This window comes from Peromyscus eremicus, chromosome 15, assembly GCF_949786415.1.
Source record: "Peromyscus eremicus chromosome 15, PerEre_H2_v1, whole genome shotgun sequence".
In the NCBI taxonomy this organism is placed as follows: Eukaryota; Metazoa; Chordata; class Mammalia; order Rodentia; family Cricetidae; genus Peromyscus; species Peromyscus eremicus.
In genome coordinates this window covers 43907258-43925630 of record NC_081431.1, presented here as the reverse complement: position 1 = coordinate 43925630, position 18373 = coordinate 43907258, and the positions used below count along the sequence as shown (strand labels likewise).

Below are 18373 nucleotides of genomic sequence, written 5' to 3'. Positions count from 1 at the left end.
ATTGAACCCAGGGCCTTGCACATGCTATTCAACCACCCCATCACTGAGGCGCTTCTCTAGCCCTTTCTTTATGCTGTTATTTTGAGACAGGAATTCACTTACTTGCTTAGATTAGGCTCAAACTTGCTCTGGAGTCAAGATAGGCCTGAACTACAATCCTCCTGCCTCAGCCTCCTGAATAGCTGAGTATACTGGCCTATACCACCAGGTCTGGCTAGTTCTGATTTTTAAGTGCATCAGTTAGGTTATCTGGGTTAGAAATCTGTCAGCTATTCATGTTTACCTAGTTTCTAATTCTTTAAATATTCACTAAAACATAATTAAATGCCAGAGGGAACAGTCAGCATGTGAGAAAGAAATGATTTTTAGTCATTCCCAAGATATCAATTTTTGAAGGCATAAATCAAAATAAATACAACTCCTATACTAAAAGCTACACCAGTAAGGGTTTTTAATTCTATTGAGAAATGAAGGAAAACCTATTTTAACCAAATTTCTGCCAAATCTGTCTTATAGGAAAATCTATATTTTAGAAATAATGAGATGCTAGAGTTAGCAAGACCTCCATGGCTGTCTTAATTTGGACTCAGTGTCTTATACTTACTCTGAGGTTTCCTTGGGCAGTGTTCACAGGCTGGTCGTCCTTCAGCCATGTAATGGATGGGTTGGGAATGCCATTGGCTATGCACTGCAAGGTGACTGGCTTGTGCCTCACCACAGTCTTTTCGGGAAGGTCTGAGGACTTGATTGTTGGAGGAACTAGATGAAAAGAAGGGAGAGAGAGAGAATGAAAACCGCAATCAATGACGTCACAGACCTAAACGTATGTGTGAGGCACCCATGATAAATGGGCAGTGCAAAAGGACTCCAGGGTTTTAGAAAGAAAACTCTGGGGCATAAAGTTGGGATATGTGTGTGGGGTAGATCCAGGAGGGGGAAGAATGAGGAATGAGTGTCTATTATCAAGTTACATTTTATGCACACGTGAAATTCTCAAAGGATTAATAAAAACATATTTAAAATATGTTTAAGAGACCTGAAACTTTAAAATTAGAAAAATTAACATTTTTTCACAAACAATGAAACAACTTTATCTTTTTTAATTTTTATTTAACTTATAATTTTAATTTGGATCTAATTTATAATTTCATTCTTTTTTGATAACACTCATTTTTAGTTCTGTCTTTAATTATTCAAATAGCCAAATGTCCATATGGTTACTGCAACCTAACATGTATGCTTGGCTCAAACCCATTGACTTATTTTTCCAATTGATAATTACCATCCATTTCTCTGGAATGACTTCATTAAACTAATGCCAGATTCAAGGAGCATTTAGGCACAGGACTCTGTCCCTAGTAAGGCTGACTGAACCTGGGGTTATAAGGTGATTGAATCTGGGTTTGCCAGATTCTCTCTCTAGAATTCGAACTATGGACTAGATCTGTCTGTATTCCATCATGGGACATGGAAAAACAAAATTTAAAGGAGAGTCTACAGAGACAGGGGGAGGAACGTAGCTGCTATTCACAGATTCTGTTCCTGTGCATTCCAAACAACTCTTCAGTTTCTGGTTCCAGTCCCTTCCTTCTCAAGTTCTGCTGGCAAGTGGGACACATAATGCCTTGGCAGAGATTGTCTCTTGTCATTAGATTCATGGTCATAACCTTAATGTGCCAGTTCTGTGAATACGCTTATGTTCCTGGATCCCACAATTCTACCCTAAGCCTTGCTTCTGAAAAACATTGTTCATAATCGCTCCTGTTTGGGTCAAATCTTTAAAGGCTGACATAAGCCATTCACTTGGAGTTTTTAACCATCCTCTTCCATTGTAGTCTAGCTCCCTCTCCACCCTCTGACACCGGGTAGAATACACTTGCTGACATCTATTGCTGAATCTTATTCACATGATACTTTGGGTGAATCGCTGCCCCCAGAAAATAATGTAAATCTGTTATTATTTAACTACACTTGCCCTTTTTCTCACTACTTTACACAACACAAGATTTCTCCAGATGACCCTGCTCCTCTCTGAATGAGATAATGAATAAAGCCCAGAGTGGTTTAAATGCAGCACACCCATCCCTTCCTTGGCATACCATGAACTGTCACTTCAAACTCCTTCCTGTGGTCCCCTGCAGTGTTCGTTGCCACACATTGGTAAAGGCCTGTGTCTGACACTTGAGCCTGAGCAATAACCAGTTTGCGTCCATTTAGTAAGACCTTGAATCCATCTCTTTCATCAATTAACTGACCGCCTTTTAGCCACCTGGAGAGAAAGGCAAAAAAAAAAAAATCTAGATACTTATTGCAAATAAGCAATTTCCTAGAGGTTATTTGTGTGCTATATTTATTCTCTCCTGTGCATTCACCTGATCTCCTAGTTAATCACTCTGTAGAACAGGATGTTGAAGAGAAGTAAAAAAGAAACATGGTCTCTCAGAGAGGTTGGCATACAGCTGGAACTCAAGAACTCTGTAATGAGTTCATTATCCTCCTAAGTTTAGGTTCAGAAAGGGACAAATGATACTATTCACTGTAGTATTTAAATATTAACCAACAAAAGGCAATGATCTTCTAATGTTTGAGAACCAAATATTGAAATCAAAGTTTTATGGTTTTGTGGGCTATCACTATAATGTGTGAACTGTAGTCAACCAACTTTTCCTTTGCATGTCTCATACCATTTTGGAAATGAAAACTGTATATTCAATAATGCTTTGAGAACGTAGGAAGGAGACCAACCAGACAAGACTATGAGCATGCTAACCTCCCCATTTCTACAATATTTCTGCTACTCTTTTTATTTAATAGTCTGTTACACATGTCAGTGCCTCAGAGAGCTCTAACACTAATAGTGCTTAATAGTCTATATCTCCTGACTGAAAATATGATTCCTAAGATAATACAAAGGATTTTCTCCAGTTGTGCCAACATGTGTGCTTTTTGAGTGCCAGGCACCCGTTGCCTTGTATATAGACCATATCTTTTCCAAGAGGAATATGATTCTGTACTGACTCTCCTCAATGTCAAAATTCTCTAGGACAATTCCAAAACACTTATATTAAGAAGTGAGAGAGGTATTTAGAAGACATACCAAAGCGCTTACATGATAGTTGGCGGCGGGGAGCCTGTGACCTGGCAATCTAGCTCCAGCAAGTTATTTGCCATCACGATGAAGTAAGAGGTTTCACCTCCACCTTCCACAGCTGGTGGCACTAGAAAGAAAGGAAGAAAGAACAAGACAGAAGGTAGCAGGCAAAGCCATGTTTACAGGAATGAATCCACCCTGACAGCTCAGTGGTAGCTAAGAAAACTGATGCTTTTCATAGGAGTTTGATACTCCAGGGGATTTGAAATTGCAAATGAATTTTTCAATAACTTGCTATGAGGAATGTGCCCTAGTCACTAGGCATTTTCTCTGACACACACTATGGTGCCATAGATGCTATGCTAATGTAAAGTGTATCCATGTTTTATGTTGTTTATTTTCATAATAACACCCATTTAAGAATCTTCTGGCTGCGATTACAGAGTCTCAAGGTTGCAAGATGATTTTCCAAGGTCCAGAGACCATTATCTGTGGTCTGACATTCTTCTCATTACAGAAGAATACCTTGTGACTCGCTGCAGCCAGAGGTTGATATAGTTATGAAAATGACCTTGCAAGGGCTGCATTCATCAAAACCCATGGAAGAGCCTCATGAGATTTAGATTATGGGATTCTGTTGAGAAACTCACCACTTGAACAGACTTGAAAAGCTGACTACACCTGAACTTAGACTGCATTATTTCTACATGATCTCAGATGTGTTCAATAATCCAGTTATTACTAATGATCTCAGATGTGCTCAACAATCCAGTTATTACTACAGGATCTCAGATGTTCAATGATGCAATTATTATTAATGATCTCAGATGTGTTCAACAATCCAGTTACTCTAATGATCTCAGATGTGTTCAACAATCCAGTTATTACTACATGATCTCAGCTATGTTCAACAATCCAGTTATTACTACACGCTCTCAGATGTGTTCAACAATCCAGTTATTACTACACGATCTCAGATGTGTTCAACAATCCAGTTATTACTACAGGATCTCAGATGTGTTCAGCGATGCACTGCTGTAAATCTGACAGTCCAGGCAGTGGTATCCTTACTCACCTAAGACATCAACTTCATATTTGATTTCCCTTTCTCCTGCCACACTGGTAGCCACACATATGTATTGTCCCCGGTCACCTTCCAGGGCACTCAGGATTTCAAGTGTCTTCCCACCGGCTTCTATGTGAATGTTGTCACTGGCTTTCACAGGGACACCATCTTTTAACCAAGTAAGAACGGGAGGAGGGTTGCCGGCAGCTTTACACTCCAAGATCAGTGACCGACCAATAACGACTTGCTTATTCGAAGGCATGGCCAAGTCACCTTCAATTATTGGAGGAACTAGGGGAAACAATAGTAATATTTCAGGTCATTCTTTTCTCAGTCATAAAAGAATATCTTAAGTAAATAAAAGGGGAATTTTTTTTCTCATGCTTTGACCAGAGGAGTTTCCTACATGCCTGTTTCCCTCTAAGTTGGTAAGGGAAGAATTTCTTGGTTCAACTGATCTACAACTATTCTAATTATTCTGAGGTGCTATGGAATGTCATGATAACAAAAGACAAACAACAGAGAGCTACCTTAATACTAACCACTGCTTTACCATATTGCTAAGAACCAAATGGTTGAGATGCTCCAAGTTCCAAGGGGAAGAGTTGGTTAAAGAAATGAACTACGTTTTGCTAACCTTAGCTTTTGTAAAAAAAATTTTCAAATTATAACACTCTTCCAATTATTATCCATATAGAGTAAAAAAAAAACCTCCCACCAAGGTTTTATTAATGAGTAATTTAGATGGTAACATACTAGAAAGGCACTCGGATAAGATATATATATATATATATATATATATATATATATATATATATATATGTATCCTTACCATAGATGTCAACGTGGAATGATTTTTCAGCCGTTCCAGCAACATTGGATACATGGCATGTATATGTTGCTGAATCAGAGACCTGTGCTCTTGGAATGTGAAGAAATTGTCCTTTATCAACATAAAGCGCTTGTGAGCTGGATATGATGACCTGGCCATCCTTATACCAGGTAATGGTAGGCACTGGAAGCCCCCGGGACTCACATTCCAATTTAACTATGCTGTTGAGCAACGCCGATATTTCTGTGGTAACGTTCCCTCCTTTAATACTAGGTGGAACTACAATAGATTTCAAAATGAACACAAATTTAGCATCTGCATTGCAATAGTAAGTGCTATGGAAGCTAAGATTTTTAGTTTAACATAAATATATATTAATGACAGGAAGTCTGTGTCCTCTACAGATGATTACTTCCCTCTCTGGTCCACACAGTCTCTGTCACCTTCCTTTCCAGTTCCAGCTTTCAGGGAAACAGTCAAGTAAGTCACAGTCCAGTTTCAGTAGCTCATGGGATTGACCATATTGGAGTAATCAAGCAAGTTAGCTTCAACAAACAAAGCAATCCAAACCAAAGCCTCACTTAAAGAAGGCACATTAATTTCAAAAACCATGCCAAAGGAACAAAAGGGTCAGAGGTAGCACTACCATGTCCTCTCCCAAAATACAGAAGTACCTCTGAGTGCTTTCAGGACCAGCTACTGGCAGCAGCTGTGGAGTCTCTTCTTTCTTGCTAGTATTAGTTTTTAACTGCCAGGAGTCCATTCATTAGCTGCACATATCTAATCGGCTCCATGGGTAGCTTCCACTACACCACATCCTCATGCCTGGCCTCTCAGGCCACTGAGGACTGAGCTTTTGGTAAAAATGCTGTAAGTTGCACATTCTCAGCTACATACTTTCAGCATGATTCTTGCAAGGTAACAGTACGATTGCAACAATCTGAAAGGAATCAAATGGCATGCATCTGCAGCGGAGTGCCTTAATACAGTTTTAATACATTTTTATGGTTTAGAAGAGGATGTTCTATAGAACTTACTTCTTGTGGTCCAGCTAGGGCTCAAGGTATTGAGAGAGAAAGCAGTGAGAGGTGTTGTTCCTGGTTTACATCAGTTCCAGGTAACTGATGTAAACATGACTGGCTGCTGATGTTGTCACCCTGGCTACCTGGCTAAGGGCAGTGTTTGCCAAGTCTCTGGACTAGGAGGATGCTTTTTTCCCCCACTATCCCCTGCCTATGTGAATGACATAGGCAGTTATATTTTACTTTACTGGCAAAGGAATATCTTCCTAATTTACTTGTAATTCTATATGGGGGACATTATCTTCCTACCCACTTTATATATCTAATTCATTTATTTCTATCATTATGAAGTCTTATGAACTTATACTTGGGGGTATAACCAATACTACATTAAATTAGGTGGTTTGGGCCACCTGAGTTCTCTTAGTTAGCTCCTTTGAAGCTATATTATTTTGCACTTCCTTAATAGAGTGTCCTACTATACACTCCACATCCATCTTATATAATCCTGCACATCTCTAGAGTTAACTATTTCTCCAAGGAACTGTGGATTCTTTTAGTCAAAGAGGATATTGATTGGAAAATAAGATTCTGGTGCTAACAGAATAGCGTCACATTTTCTAGTAATCTTCCTGAGAATTACTTCAGAGTAACAGACACAATCCAAGTCATGGCCTACAATGTTTATGGGTGAATTTGATAGTGGAATCATTTTCCTATAAGTACATTCACTTTAAAGCTTGGGACCAGCCAACTTTCACACAGGCCAGGGGATGCGGAGTTGAGACTGTTCAATGTTTTGTTAGAATACAGTCAAACTCATTCATTTGGGTATTGGCCATGGGTACTTTCACCGAATAGTGACAAAGTAGTTGCAAATGGCCACCCATGTGGTGTGCTCACTGCTCCTACTGCTGCTCAGTGTGTCATAAGTTTAGTGACATACTTGTTTCTTGCTAGCATTTCAAGTGCCATGCAAGTAGTAACAATATATGATTCAAGTGCCATGCAAGTAACAATATATGATTAATTTTGTCCCTGGTGCATATTCCTCATAACAAAACGAGAAGAAAAGGGAGGAGTGGCACAGTGTGATGGGGTCTCTCTTGCTATAAAATTAAAAGGCAGGCCTTTACATACACAGGGATGACACTACAGCTCTTAAAGCATACATGTAAACAGACTAAGCACTCATCCCAATAGTCCTAATTCAAAGATAGGCAACAATTCGAAATATTAGAATACGTGAAATGGGGTGTTTCAGCCTAATAATTTCTTTACAAAAATCAAAAACTTAAAAAAGGAGACCAAAACAAAGTAAGTTCCTAAGTAGCATGTTAGGCAGCAAAGAAGGTCATTTTTCAATGGTGGTATAATTAAATTAATTATGGTGCAGCAGCTGAAGAAAGAAATATATCCAGAGAAAATCAGCTTGTTGGTGATTGGCAGCTGATGACTCTGGGGGCAATATGAACAGTCAGTTTTAAAGGGCAATTTCTTCCATCGACTATTCTTGCCTTTGACACTCTTGACAAATGTTACCAAGACTAAGCTGTTTGGGCTTATCTGGGGAGTTGGTGCAAAGTTTGACAACCATGAAGAATTGGTCTCTAAGAACAATCTATGCAGAACAAAATATCCTCAGGGAAGTCCAAGCAACGCTAGTTGAAGTGGAATTTGCTAAGATTTGTCACAACTGATGATGGTAAAAACAAATAAGTGAAGTAAAAAAAAGAATGAATGGAGTATACAGAGCTTGAAGATGTGATGTTTAAACATCTGTGTTCCATAACTATTACTTTACAGCAAGTGCTTTGCACAGAATGGTTGTGTGTTAATGAGCCCCCAGTGCCAATGGTGTGTTTCATTTGCTGTTATTGATATGAACATCATGAGTTCCATGACCACTTCTGAGAAGCAGTTGCAAGTTTTAGTATTGCTAAAGTTTTATGTTCATGTTTAGTGAGTTCAGGGCTGACATTGAATTTTTTTCTAAATGAGAAGTGTCATATTTTAATACTGTTATTAAATATTGAAGAGTTTGGGAAACTTGTTTTTCTTCAAATGGTGTTTTCAATTTAAAATTACAGCACAAGACACTAAATATGCAAATTAGTATTATAGTAGTTATTCGATTCTTTCAGACTCATGTAGTGTAAGGCTACTTAACACATTTCTCAGGCTGTCAAAAGCTCAAACCAGAAGTGAGAACTTGATTCACCCACAAATACTTATTGTATCTTCTGAACCCAAACAACTGTTCTACCAATGTTTGATATAAATGTGTAAGTCTCCACATTCAAGACATTCCATTTATCCTTACAACAGAACCTTCCACATGGCTTTCAACTAGAACTGATTAATTGCCTATTTGCAATGGCATATTAAAAAGCAAATATCAAAAAAAGAATGTAATAGAATGTTATGAATGCTTTCCTAGAAACGAATATGCTCAGCAAAACTCCTGTTAAAAATTAACAGCAGTATTGAGCAGGGCCTATCTATGGGAAAGACATTTTCAAAAATACAACAAATATAATCCCATTACCAATCATCAGTAGTAACATATGAACACTTGTTATCAATTTGGATGACAGAAAAAATAGCTCTATTAAATGATTTTGTGTTCACATCCCCAACACTATGCTGAGATTTTTGTCTGTGTTGAACTTGTGCAGACCTTATGTATGCTGTCACAACTGCTGAGCATTGATACATGCAACTGCTCTATTCTGTCCAGAAGACACTGTTTCTAGAAGTTATCCACCACCTGTGGCTTTAACGATCTTCCCACCTCTCTTCAGGGAAGATCTCTGAGTCTTGTGGGGAGAAGTGTGATAGATATACTTCACTTAGTGATGAGCACTCCAGAGTCTGTATTCTCTATATGCTGACCTGTTGGAAGTCACTCTATTAATTGTCACCTACTGTAAGAAGCTTCTTTGACCAGTGTTGAGAAATACATTGATCTATGGGTAGAGCACATTTTAATACTATGTGGATTTAACAGAATACTGATAGGCCTGGGGTTGGATTCCATCGCATAGAGTAGGCCTCATATCCAAACAGAAAGTGGTTTGTTCCTCCTGGGATGGTTGTGCCACCGTTGTGCTGTGGGTATGTCTCATCGGGCCAGTTGTTAATATAGCTGGCAGGGTTCACAACTGGGTGACATTGATAGTGACGTCTCTCCTCTGGTATGGTGCCTAGCACCTTCCAGCATCATAAAAGATATCCAGTAGGGATAAGGCCTCCGAGTCAGTATCAGGTTGACTCATCCACATTCTATGAATCAAGTACGAGGTGTCTTCAGCAATAGGGTCATACCATTAAATTTTGGAGAGTAACCAAGAGCATTAGCAGTAGCCTGTAATGTTTGGAGTTCTATGGAAACTCACTGGCCAACAACTCAAAAAGAAGTAAGCCCTTTTTGGAAGTAGGGTTTCATTTGGTAGCATGTGGTGTTTAGTTGGGTATTGTCTCCCCATTATAGGGTAACTCCATTTCAACTCTTTTTATATATGCATAATCACATCTTAGGAAGCTACTACAGTAGTGTGTTTCCATATGGATTTTTCAAATTACACACCCCATTCTTTTCGTTTATTCAGATACAATTTTCATGTTCATTTCTATTGTTACTCATCTTCATGTGATGATATGAGCACGTAAATGAGGAAAACAATCAATTTTAGGATGAAATATACCCTCGATTTGAAATCTACACACACATTCAACTATCTAGAGTACAGCATTTGTGTTTTTTCATTTTATGACAGTCATATTTTCACAAATGAAATAAAGTAAGCCTAAAGCTACCCACTTGACGGCATAGGGCAGCTTACTAGAAAAGAAAGGATATGTTTTCCCAAATTAGAATACTCAGAACTTCTCAATACCACAATGCCTTTCAATCAGAAAATCCCAGAATCCCTCTCTTCTGGATGCCTGAGGGCATCACACAGAATGAACATGAGGATCTGAAGTGAATAAATCCAAGCCTCACAGAAATGGGAGTCTTACTGGAGTTCCAAACTGTATTCACAATAGATCCTGGCAACAATACAACAGCCTGGGAAGGCACTGTGCATGTTGTCTCAATGGCTGGCCCCGCTAGGACAGCAATGATGGTAAAAACACTTTTGTTTAACTTGGCATCTATGTAGCTAATCTTTGAGTGATGGCACTTTTATAGAGGACATGTTTTTTCATGACTGATTTCCCCAATAGGCTTCCATTTATACACATAAATGATTAAAAATTCTGCTTTGAATACAAATTCTTTGATTTAAAAGTGGTACTAAAGATTAAAATAGACACCTATATCTTAAAAGTCTTATTTTAAATGAACTTGTTAAGCAGAAATCAAGATAACTTTGAGCTAAGTGTGATGGCACACACCTGCAGTCCCAACACTTAGTAATCAGAGGCAGGAGGATCACCATGAGTTTCAGGCAAATTTAGCCTAAGAATGAAACCCTGTAAGAAACAAAGAAAGAAAAGGAAGGAAGTGAACTAGATCCTACATATATTCTAAGTTTTAAAGCAATGGTATTGCTAAATGGACAATGATGAAAAACATATACTGAACCCTTACTAAATGCCAAATAAAACTTTTCTAGCATTTTATGCTCATAGTAATACTGTCGTATAGGCACTATTACTAAATCCATTAAGAAAATGGAAACTCAGAGGAGCAAGGGAATCCATATGAAGTCACAAAGTGGCACAGCTTGGGTCCAAATACAAGTTTATCCGTCTCTAATGCCCACATTCTTATTAATTACTGAATCTGCTATTCAATAAAAACATGACTTAAACCACATACATAATTTGAAATTCTCCAAAGGCCACATTGAAAGTATAAAAAGAAACTAAGGAAGTAATTTTTAAGAATACATTTTACTTAGTCCAATATATCCAAAATATAAGTTTAGAATATATCATAAAATTATTAACCAGACATCTCATATAAAGTTTTCAAACCACCATTGATATCTGGTATACATTTTATCCTTACAGTACCTCTCAGGCTGGACTAACTTCTCACTAACCACATCTGACTACTTGCAACGCCTTGCTAAGAACCACTAACATAAGAGTTCTATTCTTCTCTACTATGGAAGCTGTTGTGTCTGTGGCATAACATTCATCTGTCTACTTAATGGCTCCATTCATAAAACTGACTCTGAAAGTCACTTTAATTGGTGGTTGAAATTTTTAGTGAAAATGAGGCTTACATTATTTGGTGCTTTAAGTGAGAATGGTATTGATAGGCTCAATATTTGATTGCTTGATCCTCAGTTTGGGGAACTGTTTGGAAATGATTAGGGGATGTGGCCATATTAGAGTAGGTGTGTTGCCGGGCAGTGGTAGCGCACACCTTTAATCCCAGCACTTGGGAGGCAGAGGCCAGCCCGGTCTACAAAGCGAGTTCCAGGAAAGGTACAAAGCTACACAGAGAAACCCTGTCTCAAAAAACAAACAAACAAACAAACAAACAAACAAACAAACAAACAAAAAGAGTAAGTGTGTCACTGAAAGTGGGCTTTGTAGTTTCAAAAGCCCATGCTGTTCCCAGGTTCCCTCTCTGCTCCAAGGCCATTACTCTTTGCCTGCCGCCATGCTACTTGCCGTGATGGTCATGGACTCTGACCTCTGTAACTGTAAGCCCCAAATTAAATACTTTCTTTTATCAGTTGCCTTGATCACGGTGTTTTGTCACAGAAATGGAAAAGTAGACACATTATTTCTGGTAGAGATTCAATGGGGAAAAAAAATGAACACATGGCATTAAAAATATTACCATATGGTCAGGATAAAAATCAAGATGGAATAAAAATATAACAATTGAATTGCTGGTATACTAGTTGCTTTGGTATATTTTGTGCATTTATACACTCTTTAAAGTTTTTCTTTTAACTCTTTAAGGACATAGACATTTTATTTATGTTTATACTAACCAATTAGGGAATACCTTACCATATCAAAATTACTAAGTAATCTGAATAAATCCACAGATAAGGATAAATTTCCTTGAAAAATTGAATGCATTGTTAGAGTTTAAAGGTAGACTCCTCTTTACTTGAACAGCATTCCTAAGTATTCAATATGGAGGGAAAGGACAATGAATGTTAGAGTAAACTTTAGTTCTCAGCAACACCATGAGAAAAGTCCCACCTACCGTAGACAGTCAGTTTTATATCCTTGGCTTGCTTGCCTGCTGCATTAGACACGGCACATTGGTAGCGCCCTTTGTCACTTCTCCGTGCAGTTCTCAGATGTAGATTTTGTCCCCTGTCCGAAAGTTCAATGTTGGGATCTCCCAAAAATAAAGGCCTAGAAAAAAATTTATTTCAGAGGTCCGTTTCAATTTCTCCATGTTTCCTGTGCTACTAATTACAAAATTACATGGTATGAAGTTAAAATAGGAGACAAAACTGATTTTAAAAATACACTGCGATTAATGTGCCTACTCCACAGACTAAAAGTATTAAACCACATTACTAAAGGAACTGGGTAACTACTGCTTTGAGATGAAACCCTTCCCCTTCCAATCTTTAATCATTTAATAACATCATTAGGAAGTAAGTGGGATTGCCATTTGTTTCATTCATTCATCCATTGTTATTCTTCTTTCTCATTTTGTAATTTGGGGTTTAATGTGAAATTTCTACAATTAAGTGGAGAAGAATAATTAAGAGTTTGATAATGTTTTATAGGAACTTTGGAGCAAGGGAAGTTATAAGAAAATGTGTGGTTAGTACTTGCCAATGATGCTGACTATGCCAATGTTTCTAAAAAGTGGAATACATGTGAATGTTATATAACCATAAATATTGAAAGTATTTATTCCCAAAGAATCTCACATGCATTTTCCAGGGATGTCTGTTTCTAAGATTCAGTCATCTACGATTGTAAAATGCTCACTTTATGTCATTGGCAACAGTGTTGTTTAGTACTTGAAAAATCTCACTTAGTAAAGTCTGTGATCTCTCAAGAATCATTACTTTAAAGATCCTTAATCTATTTCTCAGGAAAAAAGCTTTAAAACTTATATATTTTTTAAAAAAGTGACTTAGTCACATAATAAATTATTGAATGTGTTGCTATATTAATAAGTCAGCATCCAGTCTACTCAATAAATGAAAAAGACATTAATTTTGTAAAGTGTTACCCTTCACTATTCTTTGGTATGACATTGTATATAAATTGCCTAAAAGTTAAAAGTACCATAGTTTAGGACAATGGTTCTCAACCTTCCTAATGCTACAACCCTTTAATACAATTCTTCATGTTGTGCTGACCTCCAACCATAAAATTATTTTTGTTGCTACTTTCTACCTGTAATTTTGCTACTGTTGTGAATTATAATATAAATATCTGTTTTCTGATGGTCTTTGGTGACCCCTGTGAAAAGGTCAGTCAACTCCACAAAGGGTCGTGACCCTCAGGGTGAGAACCACTGGTTTAGTACATTTGAATTTTTTTTTTTTAAGACTGAACACTTGGGGGAAGGAGATTTTTTTTTTTTTTTAAAGTGAGCACTTGATAATATGTTACTTAAATTTATGAAACACTGGCATTTTGTTCATTATTAATTATAAAGGGAACATAAGATTTAAACAAATAAACCTAAGTGTTCGTATTGGAAAATCATTCTTGATCTGTTGCCACAAATGTGACTCTCCTCTCTGACTTCTCGTCATTATCAGTTTGGTTTTTATCCATCTGTTTTCACTAGACAGTCTTCATTCATACATGTATCCCTGAAGAAGTCTAAGGTTTATTGCAAATGACACTGTGCTGTTCTCCTGAGTTCCACTGTGCTGTTACGGCAGCTGTGGAGTTACTTTGGTATGAATCCCTAGTCTTGTGTGTCGTCTGTCTCCTGACATCTGGAATTAGCCGGTTTTCACTCTTCCACCACTGCAGTTTGGCAGAGAATATCAGCAAACGAACTTCCTGTTGGACATCTGTGTTTGCTGTCCCGTCTGTGAAGTGGAGATGTGACCCCTGACCTGAGTGACAGTATCTGAACACAACAATTTTAATGTGCAGCATCAAATTGCCTCTAAGGACATAGCTTTATCATCTCTCCAGTACTGTAACCTGACTTGCCATATCCAGACAACTCTTGATATTTTCGAACCTTTATTTTGAAAAGTGACTTATGAGAAACAAAATTACATTTTATGTATAGGCATCATATTGCTGAGGATGAGAACCTTTTAAATGTTTCTTGTGTGCTTGTATTTATACTCCTAATTCATTTTTTCTGTGTTGTCAGTCTTGTTAACTTCTTGGAAGCTTAAATGGATTCTATATTTTATACACAGCCAATCTAGACTCCCTGCTGCCTGGTCCTTTAGGTACCTTCCCCACAGACACACAGACAGTGAGAAGGAACATCTCAAACCACTATAGGTCACTGTAGCCACATCAGTGTGGGCAAAGCCCTTGATGCTGACACTCTGGGAAGTGCAATTGCTCTCTGTGATTTCCACCTTAGTCAGACAGAGAACTAGTCTGTACACTCAGTATATTGTTACTAGCACATTTCCCTTCTCAATAGTTCAATCCCTTGGAAAAACATGACTATCTCTTCACTGAAATCTGTTTTTTACTGTTAACATTTGTGCAGAGGATTTTAGTGTGCGATAATTATACATTAATCTGTTTCTATAATAAATCTCCCAAATGTATAAAGAGCTTTGTTATTTGAAAAATGAAAGATATTACAAGACTTTTTAATACATCATTTCTCCTTCAAGGTCATTTAACTTGTATTTTAAAGTGATTCAAAGGGGAGGTAAGCCTTACACATTGAGGCATCTTTTTCTTATAAATCACACCCTCAAATGCAGATGTGATACTTACTTGCCATCCTTGAACCAGTGAATAGCAGGGAAGGGAGTGCCTCTGACATAGCACTGCAGGGTGGTGTTGTGATTAAGAACAACCGAGACTTCATTTGGGAAGCTGGCACCTATTATGCTGGGCGGAACTTGAAAAAAGACATTTTATCATAAAATATATGATTTAGCACAAAGATCCTGAGAAGAAGCAGGTAGTTAGTGGTTATCAAAGTATTTCAACAATAGATTAATGTCATAAATAAAATATCTCACGATAGCTCCCTTTCATGTCACACGGTGTGCCCAAATGTTAAGTTTAAATATAGAAATATTTTCATGAAATCTTGTTATCAGGACAATTACCTTCAAGCATAATGACAGAACAGAAGTGTTTTTGAGGCACAGTAAACTCATCTGCAAAACTCACGGAATATAGTTGAGCAGCAAAGTTCATCTGATTCAATGCATTATTGACATGCTTTTAAGATAATGAATGGCATAAACAATGTCAATTTCATATGGCTCACAAATTCTAAATTCATATGGTCAGGTCTACCTTAATCTTTTTTTTTTGGAGGATGCCTATACAAAGCTTGGCATGAGTATGATGTACAACATGAAAAAGAACATACTCATTTTTGTCCTTGGGATTATACAAATGAAACTGTTCATGTGTATTTTCCTCACTATCTAACCTTTGCTTTTGTATTATGTTAAGTGGTCTAATATTCATCTTCAGAAAATTACTAGGCAGTATAGGGTTTCAGTGGGGAAGAGGTATGGCATAATAATATGTTTATATGAAGACCTCACTGGTTGCTGAGTGAAGAATGGATCAGATTGATGATGATTGGGTGCAGAAAGGAAGTTAAGGGACTGTTATAAATTAAAACATGCCTTCACCATGAAATGGAAAGAAGTAGATAATTAGGAAGTAGACATAGAAGCACATGGGTAACTTTCAGGAGCTCTGGAGAATGCAGGGGAAGGGTGGAGATGCAGGTCACTCAGAGACCCCAGCATTTACTGGAGAAAATAGTCATTGGGATCTTTCAGTCTGATATAGCACCAAGGTATTCAATAACACGTAAAGAGGGCATTCCAGCCAACATGCTAAGGAAATATGAGCATCATGGCACACATCTATAGTCCTAACATTTGGGAGGCTGGGGCAAGGAAGATTGCAAGTTTGAGGCTAGGGTGAGATATTAGAGAGACTCTCTTAAAATAACATACAAGTTTAATAAGTAGATAAAAACATAAAAAAGATAGTAAGGTGAAGACTAGATATTTTTTCCTAGTGCTTAAGGAATTCCAAGCTAGAGCTGAGCATTTGGGACTCATCAGCACAAATACGGACTTTGTGGAGAGGATGAATGTCAGGAGAAAACAATGCCAAGACCAGTGATAAGAAAAACGGCTGAGGTTTTTTAAAAAGCCTGTGATTAAATATAAATATAACTGTAGGAAAAAGATACATAATGTAGTTCAGGTTTGGAGAGAGTAAGGAAATTGATTATTTTTGTACTGATGAGTGCTAATTTTTATGAACACATTACTTCTAGGCTTCATTTTTCACTACAAACACTAATTATAAACCTCTTTTGATAAAATGTTGAAAAGAGAAATTCATTTATCACGAAGTGAACTTACGTCACATATAAATTGACTAAAAATTAAACTAATGACAGCCATTGAAATTATTTGTATCATAATCTAGCATAGTGATGACCCACTTTCAGAATTCTCTTCCTGCCAGCAGTCCATGCCCTTCTGTCAGATTTCCCTTCCCCTGATTACAACCAGGGCTGATTTCGCTCCTGTAATTTATTAGATTACGGTGGAAACGGATGCATGACCTTTTCCAGTTCAAGCATCCTGCTAGCTTCAGGAGATGTACATTCATAATCACATTGCACTGTGTTGCACAGCTACCTTTGTACCTAAGCACCTCTCTCGGTAGCCTAGAGAAGTATCTCTTAACATACACTGTGCCACTCTTAAGTTTATGACCCCTTGGTATATATGAGTCAAAGCCATCTTTATATTATAAATAATTAAAATTAAAAACAACATAAGAAATGATTGATGTAAATGGTATTTTCTCCTATCAATTTATTTTTTTAATCTCTCTGTTTTGTCATACCACAAGAAATGTACCTAACCTGTAGGATTGTTTTCTAAGCGGTTTTCCTTACCTAGTACATTGACACTAAAGTACTTCTGAGAGGTTCCTGCAATATTAATTGCTTTGCAGGAATATCTTCCTGCATCCTCTGCAGACGCTTTAAAGAGCTTTAGTATCTTCCCATTGTTCACGATCTGAACAGTACTGCTCTCTGTCACCTGCATGAGACAAATTATCATTATTTCCCAAGCTAATAAAACGCCACCGTTAGAAAAGAAGAGTGGCATTTGTTATGACTGAGGAGAAATCAGTATCTGCACCATTTATTTCAGGCACAGAGGCAGGGAACTGTGCATACTGTGCATGCTTGTCTCCATGTACCTGGATGTCATCTTTATACCACATAATGACGGGTGATGGAGTTCCTTCTACTTCACAGTACAGACTGGCCAGTTGGTTTACCAGTACGGACACGTTTGTCACATGTTCCTTATCTTTAATTACCGGTGGAACTGCAAAAGAGAGGAGTTGTGACTAGACAGTCTTGTAATCAACAGTAGCTTCCAATTTTCTCCATAAAGACCTTTAGAAAGAAACTTCAAATACAAATGATGGCAGAAAGCTAGTAATGTGCAAGCCCATACTTTCTTATAATATGAAATGTGTCAGCTGACATGTATAAATAAAAATACCTGCGTAATGTTTTACTTTATGTCAGGGTTTTAAGTTCAGGAAGAAATTTAGGATAACGCTAAGAAATAACATTTCATATATTTAAAGTTTTAGGGGATGCATTTAAAAAAATACAGTACTCACTACTTGGCTGGTGGAAATGAATGTCACACAGTGTCTATGGAAGCCATCGTCAACAAAATCTAAACATCACATACCCTTACAAAATGGTACAGGTTGAAAGTTTTCAAAGTAACTGTAACTACCTGGTAACAATCTGAATAGTTATCATCAGTAGAGAAATGTTAAATATGTCATATGAACTCATCTAATGAGATGTTATAGATAACAGATAGGGGCCTGGAATAATTCACAAGATAGATTGTTCAATGAAATAGCCCAGGTGTAGAGAGTGGATATAATATTCTATCATATATGTTCTTTTCATAAGGTTTTCATGCCCTAAAACAGTCTCTGAGAAATCACACACGTGGTGTATGTGAAACTGATTACTTTGCTCTGGAGGAGGCATGCAAATCACTTATCAGCGTGAGCAGGCTTTCATGCTGTGTCTTGATCTCTGATTTAAACTTGGAGAGATGTAAAGTCTCAACCAGAAATTGAATGAAATTTTGAACAATAAATAAATGTAAACCAATTTCCTATCTTCTGTTTGATATTAATATATTCACAATATTAAGCAA

General features: G+C 37.3%; 1 protein-coding gene across 1 annotated transcript in view; it reads right to left on the bottom strand.

Moving 5' to 3' along the window:
- Hmcn1 (hemicentin 1) overlaps positions 1–18373 on the bottom strand; it is a 435413-nt gene that overhangs the window by 160003 nt on the left and 257037 nt on the right. The window contains exons 27-35 of the mRNA XM_059280181.1: positions 17379–17509; positions 17068–17215; positions 14892–15018; positions 12196–12350; positions 4990–5268; positions 4167–4448; positions 3110–3218; positions 2100–2269; positions 605–759 (exon numbers count right to left, since the gene is read on the bottom strand). Coding sequence (XP_059136164.1) covers positions 605–759; positions 2100–2269; positions 3110–3218; positions 4167–4448; positions 4990–5268; positions 12196–12350; positions 14892–15018; positions 17068–17215; positions 17379–17509 — 1556 coding nt within the window. The remainder of the gene's footprint in view (positions 1–604; positions 760–2099; positions 2270–3109; positions 3219–4166; positions 4449–4989; positions 5269–12195; positions 12351–14891; positions 15019–17067; positions 17216–17378; positions 17510–18373) is intronic.